The sequence below is a fragment of the Acipenser ruthenus genome, chromosome 2, assembly GCF_902713425.1.
Source record: "Acipenser ruthenus chromosome 2, fAciRut3.2 maternal haplotype, whole genome shotgun sequence".
NCBI lineage: Eukaryota > Metazoa > Chordata > Actinopteri > Acipenseriformes > Acipenseridae > Acipenser > Acipenser ruthenus.
The window spans coordinates 34829202-34846605 of record NC_081190.1 but is presented as its reverse complement, the minus strand read 5'-3'; the positions used below and the strand labels follow the sequence as shown (position 1 = coordinate 34846605).

The 17404-nt window shown below is 37.5% G+C and overlaps 1 protein-coding gene across 7 annotated transcripts in view; it reads right to left on the bottom strand.

The window, feature by feature from the left end:
• LOC117972740 (poly [ADP-ribose] polymerase tankyrase-1-like) overlaps window positions 1-17404 on the bottom strand; it is a 119836-nt gene that overhangs the window by 30267 nt on the left and 72165 nt on the right. For 4 of the 7 annotated variants that reach the window (XM_058994815.1, XM_058994831.1, XM_058994823.1 and 1 more), the window contains exons 5-6: window positions 16177-16252; window positions 1391-1411 (exon numbers count right to left, since the gene is read on the bottom strand). In XM_058994815.1, coding sequence (XP_058850798.1) covers window positions 1391-1411; window positions 16177-16252 — 97 coding nt within the window. The remainder of the gene's footprint in view (window positions 1-1390; window positions 1412-16176; window positions 16253-17404) is intronic. The other 3 variants (XM_058994819.1, XM_058994838.1, XM_058994844.1) reach the window with 1 other exon arrangement.

The window sequence follows — 17404 nt, the reverse complement described above, 5'->3', positions numbered from 1 at the left end:
ACACACATACCTGCTGACTGCCTTCAGTGCCAACTGAACCTCACAGCCAGCAGCCGAGTGAATTTAGAAGGAAACCATCTAAATCAAGTAACTTCAACCAACAAACATCTTTCATTGACTAAACCAGGACAAATGCGACCGGCAAGTCAATAAGTAACAATACCTGAAATATGACATATAAAACAAATGCAACAGTGTGTTTAACATAAAAATTCTGCTACGCTAAAAAGCAAGTTAAATCACTTACATTGTGATTCAACAACCCCTTACTTGAGCTGCACACTGCTGCAGCAAAGATCTGTCAGGTACTACCCAAAACTGTAACTACATGTCGACTTGTTAGAAAAAGCAGTCATCTACTGTAGGAATCCATCTAGAAACACACACACATTGATGAGAATGATGGGACGTATGTTTAAATCTTACAACAGATTAAGAAGCAGGAAGCGATTCTGCTTCAACATTTTCATAAACTACTTTCACCTGGGAGTTAATCTAAGGAGTAGCCGACATGATCAACCCAGCTGTTGATGCATGAACATAGAGGTGCTTTGTGTATGGCACACCAAGGCAATACGCTTCTATGACACTCAAATTAAACCAACAGCTAACCTGCTTACACTGTAGAAGGAAGTGGTCTGCAGACTTTCAAGGATGAAATTTAGCAGACAAAACATTTGGAACTTTGAGTGCAGTACGAGATGGTTTATTGTGCAAGTTCATGCTGTCAAGAATCGGCTGGATAAATTAAAACAAGATGCAATTGCTTTAAGAGTTATTTTAAAAATCACCTCTGCGAGTAACCAGTGTAAAACAAAAAAGTGAGTAAAAGGCTAGACTTTTGAAGCAGCAGAGTAACATATTAGACAACAGATGTATAAATATATTATACAGGATTCAATTAGGTTTGTTTCCTTGAGGAATTAAAAAAAAAAAAAAAAAAAACATTTAAAATACAATAGAATTAGCTTAGAAATTGGTGTGTGTCAGAACTGCTGTCTGGAAACATTTACAAAATGCAGAACAGTCCTTGTGCATGCATTTCTGTCTTAAAAAGGTGGTGGCCCAAGCTGAGGGGTGGGGAAGTGAAGCCACTGGGGGGGAAGGGGGAGGGGGAGGGGGTTCAGCCACAGACCGGGGTTATTTACCCCTTCCAAAACAAATGGGATTTGGTTTTACAGTAAATCCAATGTAATGGATTGTACCTCTCACATCAAGTCTCCCCAACACACCAAGCTGTGATGTTGGTAGATGGTGTGTGACCAGCAAAAAGACCCAAGACGATTTAGTGCCTAAAGGAGTCTGCGCCATCTTATTTATGAATTTAAAAAATATATATATATATACAATGGTGCATCAATTTAAGAGCTTTTATTTTAAATAAACTTACCAGCATTTTTTGGGATGTTGACTGATAGACAATGTTGCCAGAATAAAAAAAAAAAAAAAAAAAAAAAAAAAAAAATGATAGCATCATGTTATTATCTCAGATAAAAATACAGGCTATACTGTAGTTGTATTTAGATTTTGTGAATCAACAGTACAGGCTTAAGACTTTATTTTTATTTATTTTTTGTATTATAATTTTGTCTTCAATAATCATTAATGAACTATGTATTCAGGAAATCAGGGGCGCACAGCTTGACAGGTCAGTTTGAAAATGTGCTGTGCTAAGTAAAATCCCTCAGAAAATGACAAATGATGTTATGTACTTTCAATTATGCTTTTGTAGTTTTCACACATTCACAGTCAGATAGCAAATAACTGGATTTGTGAGATAGATGCCATCTTCTACCAGGCCTGTGTCAATGTTACATGACCAGTGGAGTTTATACCAGTTGTCAGTCTTGTACACCATATGCACCCTTGTCCTATCCCATTTTTAGCATCACATAGGCAAATAGTGTGCTTGTTCAAGGCCCTGGACAGAGATGCTTGTGCAGCTTGACACCACCAAGACGTACCTTACATTGCCAGTTGTATCAAGTGCGTGTGAAGTGCACTTGCTGCCTGGGGAAAATCACCAGACTGCTATTGAATCATGTGAAGTCAAAATGGCAACCCCATCCGATCTACTGAACACATTTCTGTTCTTTGTCTAGTTGAGATGGCCCTGGAGTAGGAAAGCCAGCAACATATCAACGCCACTTGCACATGCGCATTTAAAGCAGCTTCCTCAAATCATGGTGCACTTCTCATACAGATTTAATTTGTAAATACAATTACTCTACTCCGGGAATCCCACGGCTACAATACTGCAGCACAGTAGTGTTTAAAAACACAACACACTGAACACACACACTTTACATGCACTGAACCTCTCCTTCAGTGAACACAAGCAGTCTAATAGAAACTAGGCTTAAGACACCATCTTTTAAAGCCCAATTTTGGACTGTGCTAAATTTACACTACAGTGAAAACTAAAAGCAAATATTGAAATTATGTTTATTTATTTACCTGCAATCCACCCCTAAAGAGCATTTTAATCTTATGTATGTTGTCTGCTGGCACCTGGCAACTGTTTTTATTTAACCTGGGAAGTTATTGTTTTGTGTCGCACTTCAATTTGGAAGAGTGATGTTCTGGCATTGACATTAGTATATTTTAATTAAAAGAAAACTCCTCAAAATAAAAAGCCCATAATATTAATCTACTAATGTAATATCCCTATCATTGTTTTAATCTAGCATACAGAGCAGAGGGACCACCAGATGCCAATGAGATGGGTAATACAGTTTAACACAAAGCCTCAGAATTGTCTCAACAATCTGGTGGCTGGGTTTTGCAGTGCCATGTAAAATGGACTACTGTAGCTTCACAACTCAGTAAAGCTACACTCCCAAGGTGCCTCAATCTCTAAAAAGGTACAGTAGGATAAAATTACATGCTGCATATAAAATACATAAATGAATACAACATTTCAAATGGACTACCAGGGTATGCAAGATCATCAGATGCTAGAAGAGCAGTCTGCAGGCAAGACAGGGAGAAAAAATATTCCTAGTAATCCTTTAAAATGTGTAAGTTGCAGCACAGCCTGTCCCAACACATTATACCCTAGGGTTAGGGTTTCAATTCAACTGCTTAACTATTTTTTTTTCTTTCAATTAAATGATCATGGTAAGAGAGTTACTGTATGTTGACTTGGTGCAACTATTTCATACCAACATGCTTATAAACGTAGTCTGTTAAAATTACTGTATTTCAAGATGATTAGATGAAACTCACACAAAATCAATCCACCAAGATCTGGTCTGCACTAGAGCTAAAGCAACTTAGAGCAAACTTGCATGTTTGATTATGACAGCAACCATACAACCAAAACAATTTTCCCATGGAGCAGTATCTTTCCTAACTATGAAGAATCTGGGTCTGGCTTTGAAATTAAAACCAATAGGGTATAAATAAAGCACAACGTATTGGGCATGGCTTAGGTTTAACTGTGCCATACTTGTTTTTAAACTACACCAATGTTCACAATTGAAATAGGTTTACTACACTTTGGCTTTCAGGCAGAAAAGAGGATTTAATTCCATTCAGACTGCCAATTTGTATCTGCTTCTGAAGTGAAAGGATCTACTGTTGGAATGTTCCTTTTGCTGGGAAAATGTTCAGCCCAAAACACATATACGGTACACACACAAAAACATGCAATGTCCCCTTAATTAAAGATGGAAATCATAGCTCAGATCTGGCAATGCTGTGTTGGTGCAAGCTTTAGATGGGGGTTGAACCAAAGATGCATTTAATCTTGAAAATCAATCACGAATCTAAATATCTTCTTCGCCCCACCTCCCACTACCTGTTTTTTAGGGGGTTGCTGCATGCTCATGGTAACTATGGCACCAGAACAATTCCTGGCTGTCAGCTGTTGCCATGGAAACAGAGCATAAAGTACCATAAAACGACTACAGTACCAGATTTCCTATTCCTTAAAGCTAGTCCCTCTCTATTCCACACCAGATTAAATTAACTGTGAAATTCTAAAAAGGTGTGCTGCTTCATTAGAGAACCAAATAAAACACTTTCATCCATTTACTACTGTTTTATTCATCAGGTCAATTTAACATAACTAAACTGTGGCAAATCCCACTGCCACTAACATACATTTCTTACTGAGGATCCCTACCTACTGAGAGCATACAACCACACATTCACACACCTCAAAAGACATTAAAAAGTGATATGACCCCACTTCATGAGAGATAATTCTAGCCCCTCTAGTCAAAAAATACTGATCTGCTAATCAGATCATATTAAATATAAAAAATTACTGAAACAAAACAAAAAACAGCCTTTAACTTCTGCGTTTCTCACTAATTAAACAATTCATCTCTTTCATTCACTGTACTTGGATATGATCAGGCAATAATTTGCATTCACATTGCATTCACACCTAATGTTTAAAATTGGAATGAGATGTCATTTTAAAATGAATTTCTTTCGCTGAAATAAAAAAAAAAAATATACTGACAATATTATAACTCGATGTAAGAATGAGGTACAGAAGAGAAAACAAAAAACAACTGACAAATACCAGACTGCACCGAAATAATTTTTAAATAATGTGATCAGTTTTCTATCAGTTTGTCTGATAGAAATTGCGACATACTGCTTTAGTTATACCACTGTCTTAAGAGGCTGTAAGACAGGGGTCGGAAACATAAGCAAAATATTCGTCAGTATCAAAAAACAAACCCTTTGATCAATGTGAATGTAAACTTGGTGAAATATTAATCTGTACTGTTGCAACGGTTACCGTGGCAATGTGTAACGTTTCAGCCCCTAGACGTTGGATACTGCAACAAATATTATTTTTGGTCGCAGACAGCTATGTTGGTTGAATATTTGAAAATCAGTAACAAAATGAATTAGCTGGATTAAGGTTCTAACATATTTTAGGTTTCCATTTATAACAGTCTCAAGTTAGTACAAATTGGTAAAAATCATTCATTATCATAAATGCCTAGGGAAAAATACAATAAATAAATAAAGTGAACTTTTCTACACATTAAGATTCAGGACTGCAGATACGTATCACTGCTGTAAGGCAAGAATTATATCAGCGTTCTATCTGGTTTTAAATGTACCATTATCTGTGGTTTCTCTGTCCTGGGCGACAATCAATTTTCCTCTCTGAAGGAAGGTAATGGCTTGTGTCTCGCCAATGAATCGCAATGCTGTTTTATTTCTTGGTATGAAGTCACTGCATCTAATTTTATTCTCACATGCTTTATCTGTCTAGAACAAAATCCATGGGTAATTTTAAATACTGGCTATGACATTTTAAATAATTATTATTCACAAGAAAAAAAAAAAAAAGATAGATAAAAATTATATATATATATATATATATATATATATATATATATATATATATATATATATATATATATATATATATATATATATATATATATATATACACACACACACACATGCATACATACTGGGATGCCCACAACCAAAATGTACCTTGTATCTGAATTCACAAAAATGATCATAGAACCTGGGGTATAAAAAATGTACTAATCAAGCATTTTATCCACACAAGCCTTTTTAAAGTACTACTGTTCAATGTATCCAACTGGATTTAAGTATTCTTTTTAAGTTTCTTTCTTATTGAGGTATAATATGTTGTGTCTAGCAGAACATGTATTTAGTATACACAGTATCTACCCACCTGTTCTGTACCTCATACAGATTGTCTAAAACTGCTCTTCAGGTGGATTGAACCAAGCACAAGGCATTACAGATGCAAATGGGCTAGGAGCCATGATGACCTTCCTGTTCCTAGTCTTCATCTACCAACAAGTGTGAACAACCACTTAGGGTTTTAGTTTTATATTGTATGTTGTTTAAGAAACGGTAATATCCACAAAAGTAAAATATTTAATTATTGCTACAGAAACTGATTGTTTCTACAGCTGTGTAACAGAACATGTAGTCAATGTTTATGGCATAGATTTAGGCAATATGTCTCAACAGCTGTGTGAAAAAAGCCAGGTTTTTCAGTTTTATAATTTTTTCCCCTCCAACAGGATTCCTTCCCATGCAGCATACTCCTCCTGACTAGACATGAGAGCAACATAGCATTTGTTAAAAATGTGTGTTAGTTTCAATGACGTGCTTCCTCATATACACAAACCCCAACAAAAGTATGACTATAAAGTTTTCTAGAGGCTGAACATTATGCTAATTTGCCTAGTATACAGAAAATCAACTGACACCTAACAAGCTAAATAATTGTTTTCCCTTATACATCATGCTCTGTTAACAAAATGGAGAGAGTGAGAGAGAGAGAGAGAGAGATCATAACTCATCCATAAAGGGGCAATGTAACCTTTCCTAATGTTTAGCATGTGTAAGTATGTGAATATGTTTGTGTGCATCAGTGGTAGTGGAGATGTTGCAAGTTGTTTTCTCTCATTTACCAGTAATCCATTTTGTAAACATTACAGCCCATCCCCAGTGGAGCTTTTTGATGCTTGATCACTGCTACTGCAGTACATTTTTGGCTTCTATAAATACGTAAAAGCCTGTTGATACTACTTGTTTGAAGACCCTAGAAGTGTAAACTAAACAGAACCTCCGACGTTGACTTTGTGGACAATGTAGAAGTATGATAGGTAGGATAAAAAAACAAATTGCAGCAGCTTGGCAACAAAATGTATGAATAGCTGAGAAGAATCTATGTAACAAATGTCATTTGTAAAGTTGGATATTAGATGCTCTTTTAAGAGGGTTGCCTGCAGCAATAAGACAGCAGGTGAACGTGTGTTTAAAGAAACATTCCACCTATTGTGTAGAACCATGCATTACGAAATTAAAAGGGATGAACATGAGTTGGCCAGTTTATATGGTGTGTTGATGTAATCCTGTGGATCTCAATGCGGGACAGCTTTCTTGTTAATACAAGTATCTTGTAGATAGGATTATTAGGCTCATGTTATGGTAAAGGAAATTAGTTGGTGTGTTCATTGTCTAGATTCTTGTGAACAGAGCTAAACCAAACCCTTCATTAGTATCACTGATCTTTAATCATTTTTATGACACACAATATATTAAAAGGATATAAAAATAAATAAATTGCAGTCCCACAACCTCTCACTGCACTCCATGTATCTAGCTATTATAAAATAGTAACTGTCTGTAAGAAGTCAACAGACAATTAAGAGAAACTGAAACTAATTGGTTAGTTCTATTGTTACTGCCTTCCGAATATGGACTCCAGTTTGAAATGGTTTCATGAGCTTGACATCCAAGTTAACTCCATCCAAGGGGGTAAGGAACATTGTCATGGCTGATGAATTGCACTGTCTGAACCAATGCTTTTTTTTGTCTCGCTATTTAAATAAATGCAACCATATTTTAGATGATTGAAAAGCAGCAGCAGCAGAATAAAGCAGACTATTTTCTTGGACATGTCTGAGCTGAATACAAATACAAGTCCGTGAACAACACATTAAGATGGGTGAAAGGGCAGCAGGGTGGAGTAGTGGTTAGGGCTCTGGACTCTTGACCAGAGGGTTGTGGGTTCAATCCCAGGTGGGGGACACTGCTGCTGTACCCTTGAGCAAGGTACTTTACCTAAATTGTTCTAGTAAAAATCCAACTGTATAAACGGGTAATTGTATGTAAAAATAATGTGTACAAAATAATGTAATTGTATGTAAAAATAATTATCTTGTAACAATTGTAAGTCGCCCTGGATAAGGGCATCTGCTAAGAAATAAAATAATAATAAAAAAAAGAGGTAAAGAAAGTGTTGCTAGATTTAATATAAAAATCAACAAAACCTGCTGGTGATCAGATACACTATCTCTTCCCTGGTTATTGTGTCGACATATTGTATTTTACAGATTCCAATAATCTTGTGTTCCATGTACAAGAATGCTTTGTTTCCTTTGAGAAAACATGTTTATAACCAGGACAGCTCGTCACATGCTCATTTTCATATTTGAATAATTTTGACCAAAATATTTCTTTACAGACAGATTGTTGAGCAGAATGAGGGTTCTTTATAGCGACAAAAATAAAAATCTGGCAAGCACACAAGCATTAGCCTACTACTTCAGATTGAAAACTGTAGACACAAGAACAGTGTGGAGTAGTGGTTAGGGCTCTGGACTCTTGACTGGAAGGTCGTGGGTTCAGTCCCAGGTGGGGGACACTGCTGCTGTACCCTTGAGCAAGGTACTTTACCTAGATTGCTCCAGTAAAAACCCAACTGTATAAATGGGTAATTGTATGTAAAAATAATGTGATATCTTGTAACAATTGTAAATCACCCTGGATAAAGGCATCTGCTAAAAAAAAAAAAAAAACATAATTAAATAATGAGAACCCCCCACCCCACTTCCTTTCCTAAATTACTTTCAAATGATAGTCCTCTAAATATGTGCTTTAAGCCATTACTGGGCCTTTAGACTTCAGTTCTACTGTACATATTTCACATATTGCAGAACAGCTACTTAAGATAACCCTAAAAAACCTTGGTCCTTTTGCATCGCAATTATATTTTGATTTGTGATGCAGCATCATGCTGAATTCCTGAAGAAAGATAACAGAACTGAGTTTCTCCCTCAGGTTGAACATTCTCAACTATTCAAAGATGGGAATATTTACCCTTCTCTAAAAAGCGGTTGCAGCAGCAATTACTATCCCAGTGACGAGGATATAGTGGAGGTGGCCACATGACTGTGCATAAGTCCTGCTTTTACGCATGTGGACTTCCACAAGTCTGGGTCAAAAAAGTTCACATGGCAACATGTTCACCACTCCACAGGCCCATCTTTATTTCTTCCTGATCAGATCTACTGAAAATCCATATCCCTGATGGCCTCCTAAAGAAGCCTGAGTGCAATGCCAATAAAAATGCTGGAGCTTTTCAATCCTCTCCTCCTAAGATTATTGACAACTTTTGACTTAGCCAGGTAGAGATATTAATTACCTCTCAACCAAGGAATTAGCCTGTTGTCATGGCTTTTGACAGTTCTCCAAAAGCAGCTGCCAACATGGAGTAATCTGATGGCTTGTAACTGACATGCAACTGCAAGCAGCAGCTTCTTATTGTGAAATCTCTGTAGATACAAAGGTTTCTAAAGGTCAACAAGCAATAAGCTACATGCAGTGCAAACTGTGCATATTGTTCAATATTTAATCTGCTTCATAAAAGAAGGCAACACAAATTTGAATTAAACTCTGGGAAATGTCTGTAGTCGTGTCTATTACTTGGCAAACATTTTGAAGATTATATGGTTAAGGGCAGCAGTGTGGAGTGAAGGGCAGCAGTGTGGAGTAGTGGTTAGGGCTCTGGACTCTTGACCGGAGGGTTGTGGGTTCAATTCCAATGGGTAATTGTATGTAAAAATAACATGATAGCTTGTAACAATTGTAAGTCGCCCTGGATAAGGGCGTCTGCTAAGAAATAAATAATAATAATAATTAAAACACTCTAACATTACCAAACCTAGCCAGAAACCATGGACATATTTTGTGCAAAAAATATACATAAACAGCAATTTTGTGTTTCTAGATATTTTTGGAGATTAATCTTTGGAAATTAGTTCAATACGTTGAACTGGAACTACACCCTGGCAGTAGCTGGGCCAAAAATGCTAACATTCACTTGTTTTAAAAACGTGTTAAAAACATAAAAAACTGCATAATTCTAAAACTTTTCAAGACAGCATGAAGGTCGGTCTGCAGCCTGCTGACTTTAGGAGGTTGTGCCGATTAATTCTAAGCACTTGTTTTACTGACCCAAGCAGTTCTATAAATTACGATCATTGGATCTGAACCTGTATTGGGTCTCAGCAGTTTGCGAGACAGGAGCAGTGTATTTTCCCAGCCAGCTGAAGAATGGATAGCATACTGATCTTGAGATGTGGAATAAATGACTGCCTACCGCCTACTGCTCTTTTAATAAAAGGAAAATACCACCAATATCCCCCATGGCAACTACTGTAGCATACACCTAACACATTTAACATGGCCAAAAATAGAAAACAAAAATAAAGAAATGGGGCCAAGCCATTCACAATAGTGCATTGAAAAAGGGGCTTCTATCAGTTTCAATGACACTTTTGATGATAAAAGGACAACAATGTTATTTTAATAGAATGTCTGGGGGTTCATATTAGGTACTGTAGGGAGGAACTTTGGACATCTCAATCTAAAAATTAAATAGTTCTTTTGATTTTTTTTTTTGTTTGTTTTTTTACAGCAAAACCCCCACAGTATCTCAAAAGACATACAATCACCTCCAGAACTATTGGCACCCTTGATAAAGATGAGCAAAAAAGGCTGTATAAAATAAAACACAGGTAATGAGCTATATCTTATGCTCAAATATATGGGAAAACCATATTCTTTTATTCCAACACAATTGCTCAGAGAAAGTTTTTTTTTATTAACAATAAAATTTTTTCTCAAAAAGATAGGTGTCAGAATTATTGGCACCCCTAAAGATTCTTATAAATAAAATCAAAACAACATTAAATCTGCATTAACATTCTAATTCTTTAACTTCATCTCACAACTGTATTGTGGCCTTCCATGGCTTCCTTTTTCACTGGGGTATAAAAATGAGGTAACACGCATATGAAATCCATTTGTCATCCATCACCATGGGGAAAGGCAAAGAACTCACAAATGAAAAGAGACAACTGGTTGTTGACCTTCATGAGTCAGGCAATGGGTATAAAACAATAGCTAAAAAACTAAATATACCACTTACCACTATTAGGGCAATAATTAAGAAGTTCAAAACCACTGGAACAGTGGTAAACTTGCCTGGTAGAGGACGCAAGTGTATCTTGCCCCCACGCACAGTGAGGAAGATGGTTCGGGAGACAAAGGGAAATCCAAGGGCCACAGTTGGAGAATTACCGAACTTGGTTGAATCTTGGGGTCACCAAGTATCCAAATCTACAATTAGACGCCACCTTCATGCCAATAGGCTATTTGAAGGGTTGCCAGAAAAAAAGCCTTTATTGAGAGCAACCAACAAACGGAAGTGCCTGGAGTTAGCTAAACGGCATTGGCATTTTGATTGGAACCGGGTGCTATGGTCAGATGAGACGAAAATAGAGCTCTTTGGCCACGCACACCAGTGGTGGGTTTGGTGTCGAAAGGAGGATGCGTGTGCAGAAAAGAACCTCATACCTACTGTAAAATATGGTGGTGGATCTATGATGTTATGGGGCTGTTTTGCTTCCACTGGTCCTAGGGCCCTTGTTAAGGTCAATGGCATCATGAATTCTACCCAGTATCAGGACATTTTAGCCAAAAACCTGGTTGCCTCTGCCAGGAGGCTGAAACTTGGCCGCAAGTGGATCTTCCAGCAAGACAATGACCCCAAGCACACATCAAAATCCACAAAGAAATGGTTAATTGACCACAAAATCAACATTTTGCAATGGCCATCTCAGTCTCCGAACTGGAACCCCATTGAAAACCTGTGGTTTCAATTGAAGAGGGCAGTCCATAAGCGCAGACCGAAGGATATCAAGGATCTGGAAATATTCTGTATGGAGTAATGGTCTAAGATCCCTCCCAATATGTTCTCCAATCTCATTAAACATTATAGAAAAAGACTCAGTGCCATTATCCTTGCAAGGGGAGGGTGCACAAAGTACTGAAAACAAGGGTGCCAATAATTGTGACACTTCATTTTTTTTTTTTTAAATAAATTTATAATTTGAGAAATGTGTAATTTTGGTTGATTCCACGGAATCATTAATAAAGTCTAATATATTCCACATGTTGGAAAATTACAATATAACTCAGTACTGGTATTATTAATTTTATACATTCTTTTTTGCTCATCTTTATCAAGAGTGCCAATAATTTTGGAGGTGGCTATATTCCAAATAAGCGTACATCCTCCTGTCAATAAAACAAGTACATTATATTGGTCAAAATAAATGTAATTACATTATAGTACATGCCTTAAATTTATTGCTGCTCAGTCCTGCTTGAAAGTAGATTAGGCATCAGTATGATCCAGTAGAAGTGCATTAAAAGGATTATCTCTTATCAATGTGAGAGATCCATAATACCTCAGTAATAAAGCGCTTTGTGAGAGTCCCTTAAAGCTCAAGATAAACACACTTTTCCTTTGCTTTATTAGTATGTTAGGTAATCAGCCATGGAACACCTTTAAAGAATACAGCGAGAAATGTTTTTAATCCCTTTTTCTATGCTTAAACGTCACACATCCAGGATGAGGCAGTCAACAACATTGTCCATTGGCAAACACAACCCCTCCACCCCCTTAAAAGTAAATGTAGCTAACAAAATAATTTCATAAATCTTACCTATTTTGCACTAAAATAGGTCTCAAATGCACAGTTCTGACAGACATGTTGGCACACATTCTCATTTTAAAACATGATATCTGGTACTACTTTAAGTTAAAGGAAGCTGAAAGTTCCTATGCCTTATTCTTAAGTTATCTGTTTGTGCTTGCACTCCATAGGTCATTTCACTTCTTTATTGTCTCCCAGAGATAGTTGGGTTGCATTTCATCAACACCCAGGGTGAGCAAAGCGTAGAAGTGGGTTTTGATCTCCAAGGTGTATTCCTGACTAATGCCACCCAGGTCGAATCTCTTGGGTTGTTTTTCTCCCTTTAGCCCTTTCAGTTTGACTTTTATCTTTGCCATCGAGACTGTGTGGTCCAGTGGTTAAAGAAACAGCCTTGTAACCAGGAGGTCCCTGGTTCATATCCCACTTCAACCACTGACTCATTGTGTGACCCTGAGCAAGTCACTTAACCTCCTTGTGTTCTGTCTTTCGGGTGAGACGTAGTTGTAAGTGAATCTGCAGCTGATGCATAGTTCACACACCCTAGTCTCTGTAAGTCGCCTTGGATAAAGGCGTCTGCTAAATAAACAAATAATAATGTGATGGTCTGACCCGCAATCTGCACCTGGTTTGGTTTTGAGGTTCTTGATGCTAATCTCCAGCGGTGGTTGGCGAGGATGTAATCTATTTGGTTCCGTGTATGATTGTCGGGTGAGATTCAGCTTCTTCTGATGCTGTTGGAACAATGTGTTATTTTAATAGAATGTCATTGCTTCCATGAAAGATGCAAGTGTTTCTCCTTTCGCTCCTCGTTCCTAAGCCGAACTTCCCTATCAGATTTTCACATTGAAGTCTCCCATCACCGACATCAGGTCTCCGCTTGGTGCCTCATCTACTTGATGTTGTAGCGCACCGCAGAAGTTTTCGATTTCTTCATCTTCTGCATCACTGGTGGGTGCATTCACTTGTATGATGGTTACGCAGACTGATTTGCAAGAGAGTGATTGTTAGAATTTCGTCGTTGATCGGGTTGTAACCTAGAAGTGTGTTGGCCGTTCTTTTTGACAGCATCAGTGCAACTCCGTTTTATTTTTTTTCGAATCCTCGTTTCCTGAGTAGATCATCTTCCCTCCATTCTAAGGTGCCCTCTTTCTGCCCTGATGATGTACAATTGCTTGCAGTTTTCCAATCTACATACTTCAGACATTCCAAGTGGCTACCTGCATGTCCTTACCAAGGTTGATGGCGTCTTTTCTCTCTCCTTCCTCAGCCGTCAGACTTCCACAGAGTGGCTTTGATCTGCTAGCATCACTACATGTGGGTGTACTCAGACGGTCAACTCCCTTTTCCCCAGTAGTTCTAGGGACATCCTTTGGCCTGGGGGCCTCACCTCTGTATGCCATAGCATTAAACATTCGAATGTGACAACTCATGATGGTTTCGCGGGACATATGTGGTGGGTTCCCAGATCCTTCCACAGTGGACACCATTGGCTAGCCTAATGCTTCACTCATCCGCCTTTTGAGGGCATTTCCTTCCCCAAGGGTTTCCACTGCCCAGCTTTTCCACTCCAGAGAGCATGGGCACTTCCTGAGGCTTGTTGAGCCTTTAAAACACCGCCCAGCATTCGGCATTGTTCTGATAAAATTAGCTGGGCAGGTCCACCACGTGCAAGTTTCAGAACACCAGCCCCACATGTAGACTTACAACAAACTAAACATACAGTACTAAAAAACAATGTACTGTATCCTGTTAATACAGCGGTTTCATTTTATTTAGTACACTCTACTTTACTGTCCTGCTTATTTCTGAAATTATTATTTTTATTTAAAACAGTAACTTGACAAAAAATCAAAACAAAGACTGTAATAGCAACTACTGTACTGAAATGTAAAATGTCCAATCTTCACATTTCTTTTTTATTTGTAATGTATGAAAAAAGTAATGTACAAAAATCCTTCATAGTGGACTTATTTACAGGGCCTTTACTCTCCGGTCATTCCCAAAGCAAAGAAAATGGGTCAGTAAAAACTCTGTTTTTCTCCATTAATTCTCCTACAATTATTTCATGTAGTGTTTGGTATGTCAATATACATGCAGAGTTTGAAATGATACTGTAGGGTTAAAATTACTCTCACGACTGACAAATCTGACTGAAAAAAAGCAGAAGCTGAAAATAACCGAAGTGCTATTATCATGAGTTATTTCCACTGACTCCCATTACACTAGCCCGGAAATTTCAATCTGGTGATAATACAGGGAGCCTGACATTAAGTGGGTTTCGCTAAATCCATAGATTTATCTGGGTTCAAACATGGCACCTAAGCTGCTGAAAACACTTAATCAATAAACTAAAAATAGTTCAGCAGTGAGTAACTTGTCTGTCATTAATTGCTCAGTCGAAGTATTCTCGCCCTAGCAAACAGGACAAAACAAAACAAGCCCTAACTTCCATCTGCCACCCTTGCTTCTTACGGATTTTGTTTGGCACAGACTTGGCTTTCCAGGGTGAAAACTAGTATTATTATTATTAGTTTATTTAGCAGACACCTTTATCCAAGGCGACTTACAGAGACTATGGCTTGCTCAAGGTCACACAGTGAGTCAGTGAGTGAGCCGGGATTTGAACCGGGCACCTACTGGTTACAAGCCCTTTTCTTTAACCACCAGACCACACAGCCTCCTATGTCAAAAAAGATTGGAGTGGCTGAGTGACTGAAGTTGTATTTAAAACAAACAAAAAAAAAACAACATTTAAAAAAATAGTTTTGAAGTTTTGAATTTTCATCTTGAAACAAGCATTGTAATTAGTTTAATTAATTTGTGAACTACTCATCACAATACATTTAAATAAATAAATAAATAAAACCTCACACGTTTGTAATGAGGAAGTACATGTATTCATTACGGCTACACAAGCGTGAAGGAACATGATGGATTGATCATCTACATCTATATGGGTTGAGAAGAACTGGAGAATTCAAATACATTTACTACAGGTCTGTAGCAATGCATATTGCAGGAACTTTGGAGAAAGCCCATTGAGGGGTACCTGTAATGGAAGATTTTAAAGTCTCTACCTTTGAACAATATATTACATTGTATTGGGGGTCTGCAGTCCTTCTGGCTTGAACCTGAACTTTTTTTGAGTTTTTGATTGATGAATATGTTTCAACACCAAATGGTTTATGGTGTTCAAGGGTTAACCGATTCCTATACTGTAAGGCGGGTTTTATTCAGGAATGTTTGTATTTTGTCATACGTTCTAGCATGGTAGAATATTCTTTGGATTCTTAAATGCATCTTATCCCCGTTTACCAAGTAACACACAATGCTCCACCAGTGAGCCATTCTTTTTAAAGCAGACATTACAGCTCTTTTGTACAAACACTTGAGCCTTAAATGCTCAAGTCCTGTACTAGCAGATACACTGATACAGCTTGTCACAAATGTGATGCTCAGCTGTGGTTTTCAAAGTGAAAGGAACAGCTCTTTGCATTTTTACCAGCAACTCAATACAGGGGCGACTTTGCGAATCTCAATACAGGAGGATACACTTCAACTGCACTGCATTGTTTTCTGAAACAAGCAACCAGATAGATTCATTGTTGGTAATAGTTTGAGCATGTAGAAATGTCCATTTGTACAAATGGACAACATTGCCAGAATGTGTGCCAACCTTCCAATAGGTAATATTTGAAACTATGTTCATTAAACAATGCCTAGGTGGATTTATTATGTAAAATTGGGCATTACTATTGAAGCAACAGCAGGCAGGCCAACATAAACGTGAACAGTTTTCAGTCGTGTGGCAGCAGCTCCATTCTATCTCTAATTCAAAGCTGACATCACACCACTGTCTTACCTTTCTTCCATCGCTCGCATGGCAATTCACGTTTAATGGAGTCAGCAAGGCCATGAGCTTCTCTTCGTTACCGCTCCTGCAGCAAAATAGCATTTAATAAAAGGAGAGCAAACACAATGTAAATTGCATTACAATCTTGAAACGCTAACTCTCTGAGGGGAGGTGGTTAGATTATTTTAAAACGGAATAAGCATTTATCAGGTTGTACCATCATGGCATACATTATATATTGGCTACAAATAGTTGAAGCAAAATAAGATGTTGGGTGCAAATCCCTGCACAGCATGACCTTGGACAAAATCACTTGACCTATAAAAATCCAGGGAGAATGAAAATCCCCACTATAAGAAGCTGCATCTCAGGTTGTGCTACAGTAGCATGGGAAATCAAACGTGTATCCATTTATAAAATAAAATAAAATAAAATAAAAATCTCAACCTTCTACACTTAGCTTCAGATATCACCAACAAAATTCTAATGCAGACACAGCATGGACAATGCATATGTGTTAAACACAAACCAGGTTTTTCACATGCTCCCACCTACAGTACTGGGTGTACCTTTTTAAATGTAATCCTGTGATGTCTGAGCTGAGAACAAAGTTTGGGACAAAAAAAACAAAACGAAAAAAAAGTCAACTGTATCGGGTGTAATGCAACCAAGTGAAACACTTTGAGCCTCATATACTACCATACTCTCTGGTATTGATCACACGTCTACATAAATGTTGTGATGCTGGTGCTTCATTACTTTTTAATCACATCACTGACTGAGTGCTCTTGCACAACACACATTTCTTACTTGGGTTTTCCTCTAAAATGTGAATGTTAAAAAATGTGGTGTCAGAAAGTATATTGATAAGTAAACTGGCACAATGAAAAAAAAAAAAAAAATCAGGAAATGTTATACAATTTAAGACATACAATGTCAGAATGCAATTGTGGCCTACTATAAAAGGGACACAACACAATGCAGAATGCTTCTGTACACCTTAAGAGAGAAAACTGATCCATTACACAATTACTGTAAACACAACTATAATACAACTATGGATATTAAAAGCCAATCTGAATATTTTTTGGTGCAACTGTACACTGACAAGATTGTATGCTCTGATGGCATACAACCTGTGAAATGTCCAGGTGCCAAATAAAATCTTTAAATTGGCAAGACCCTGCAGTACTATTAGGTACAGAAGCCTACCTGAAGCCATAAATGTTTCCTCTGT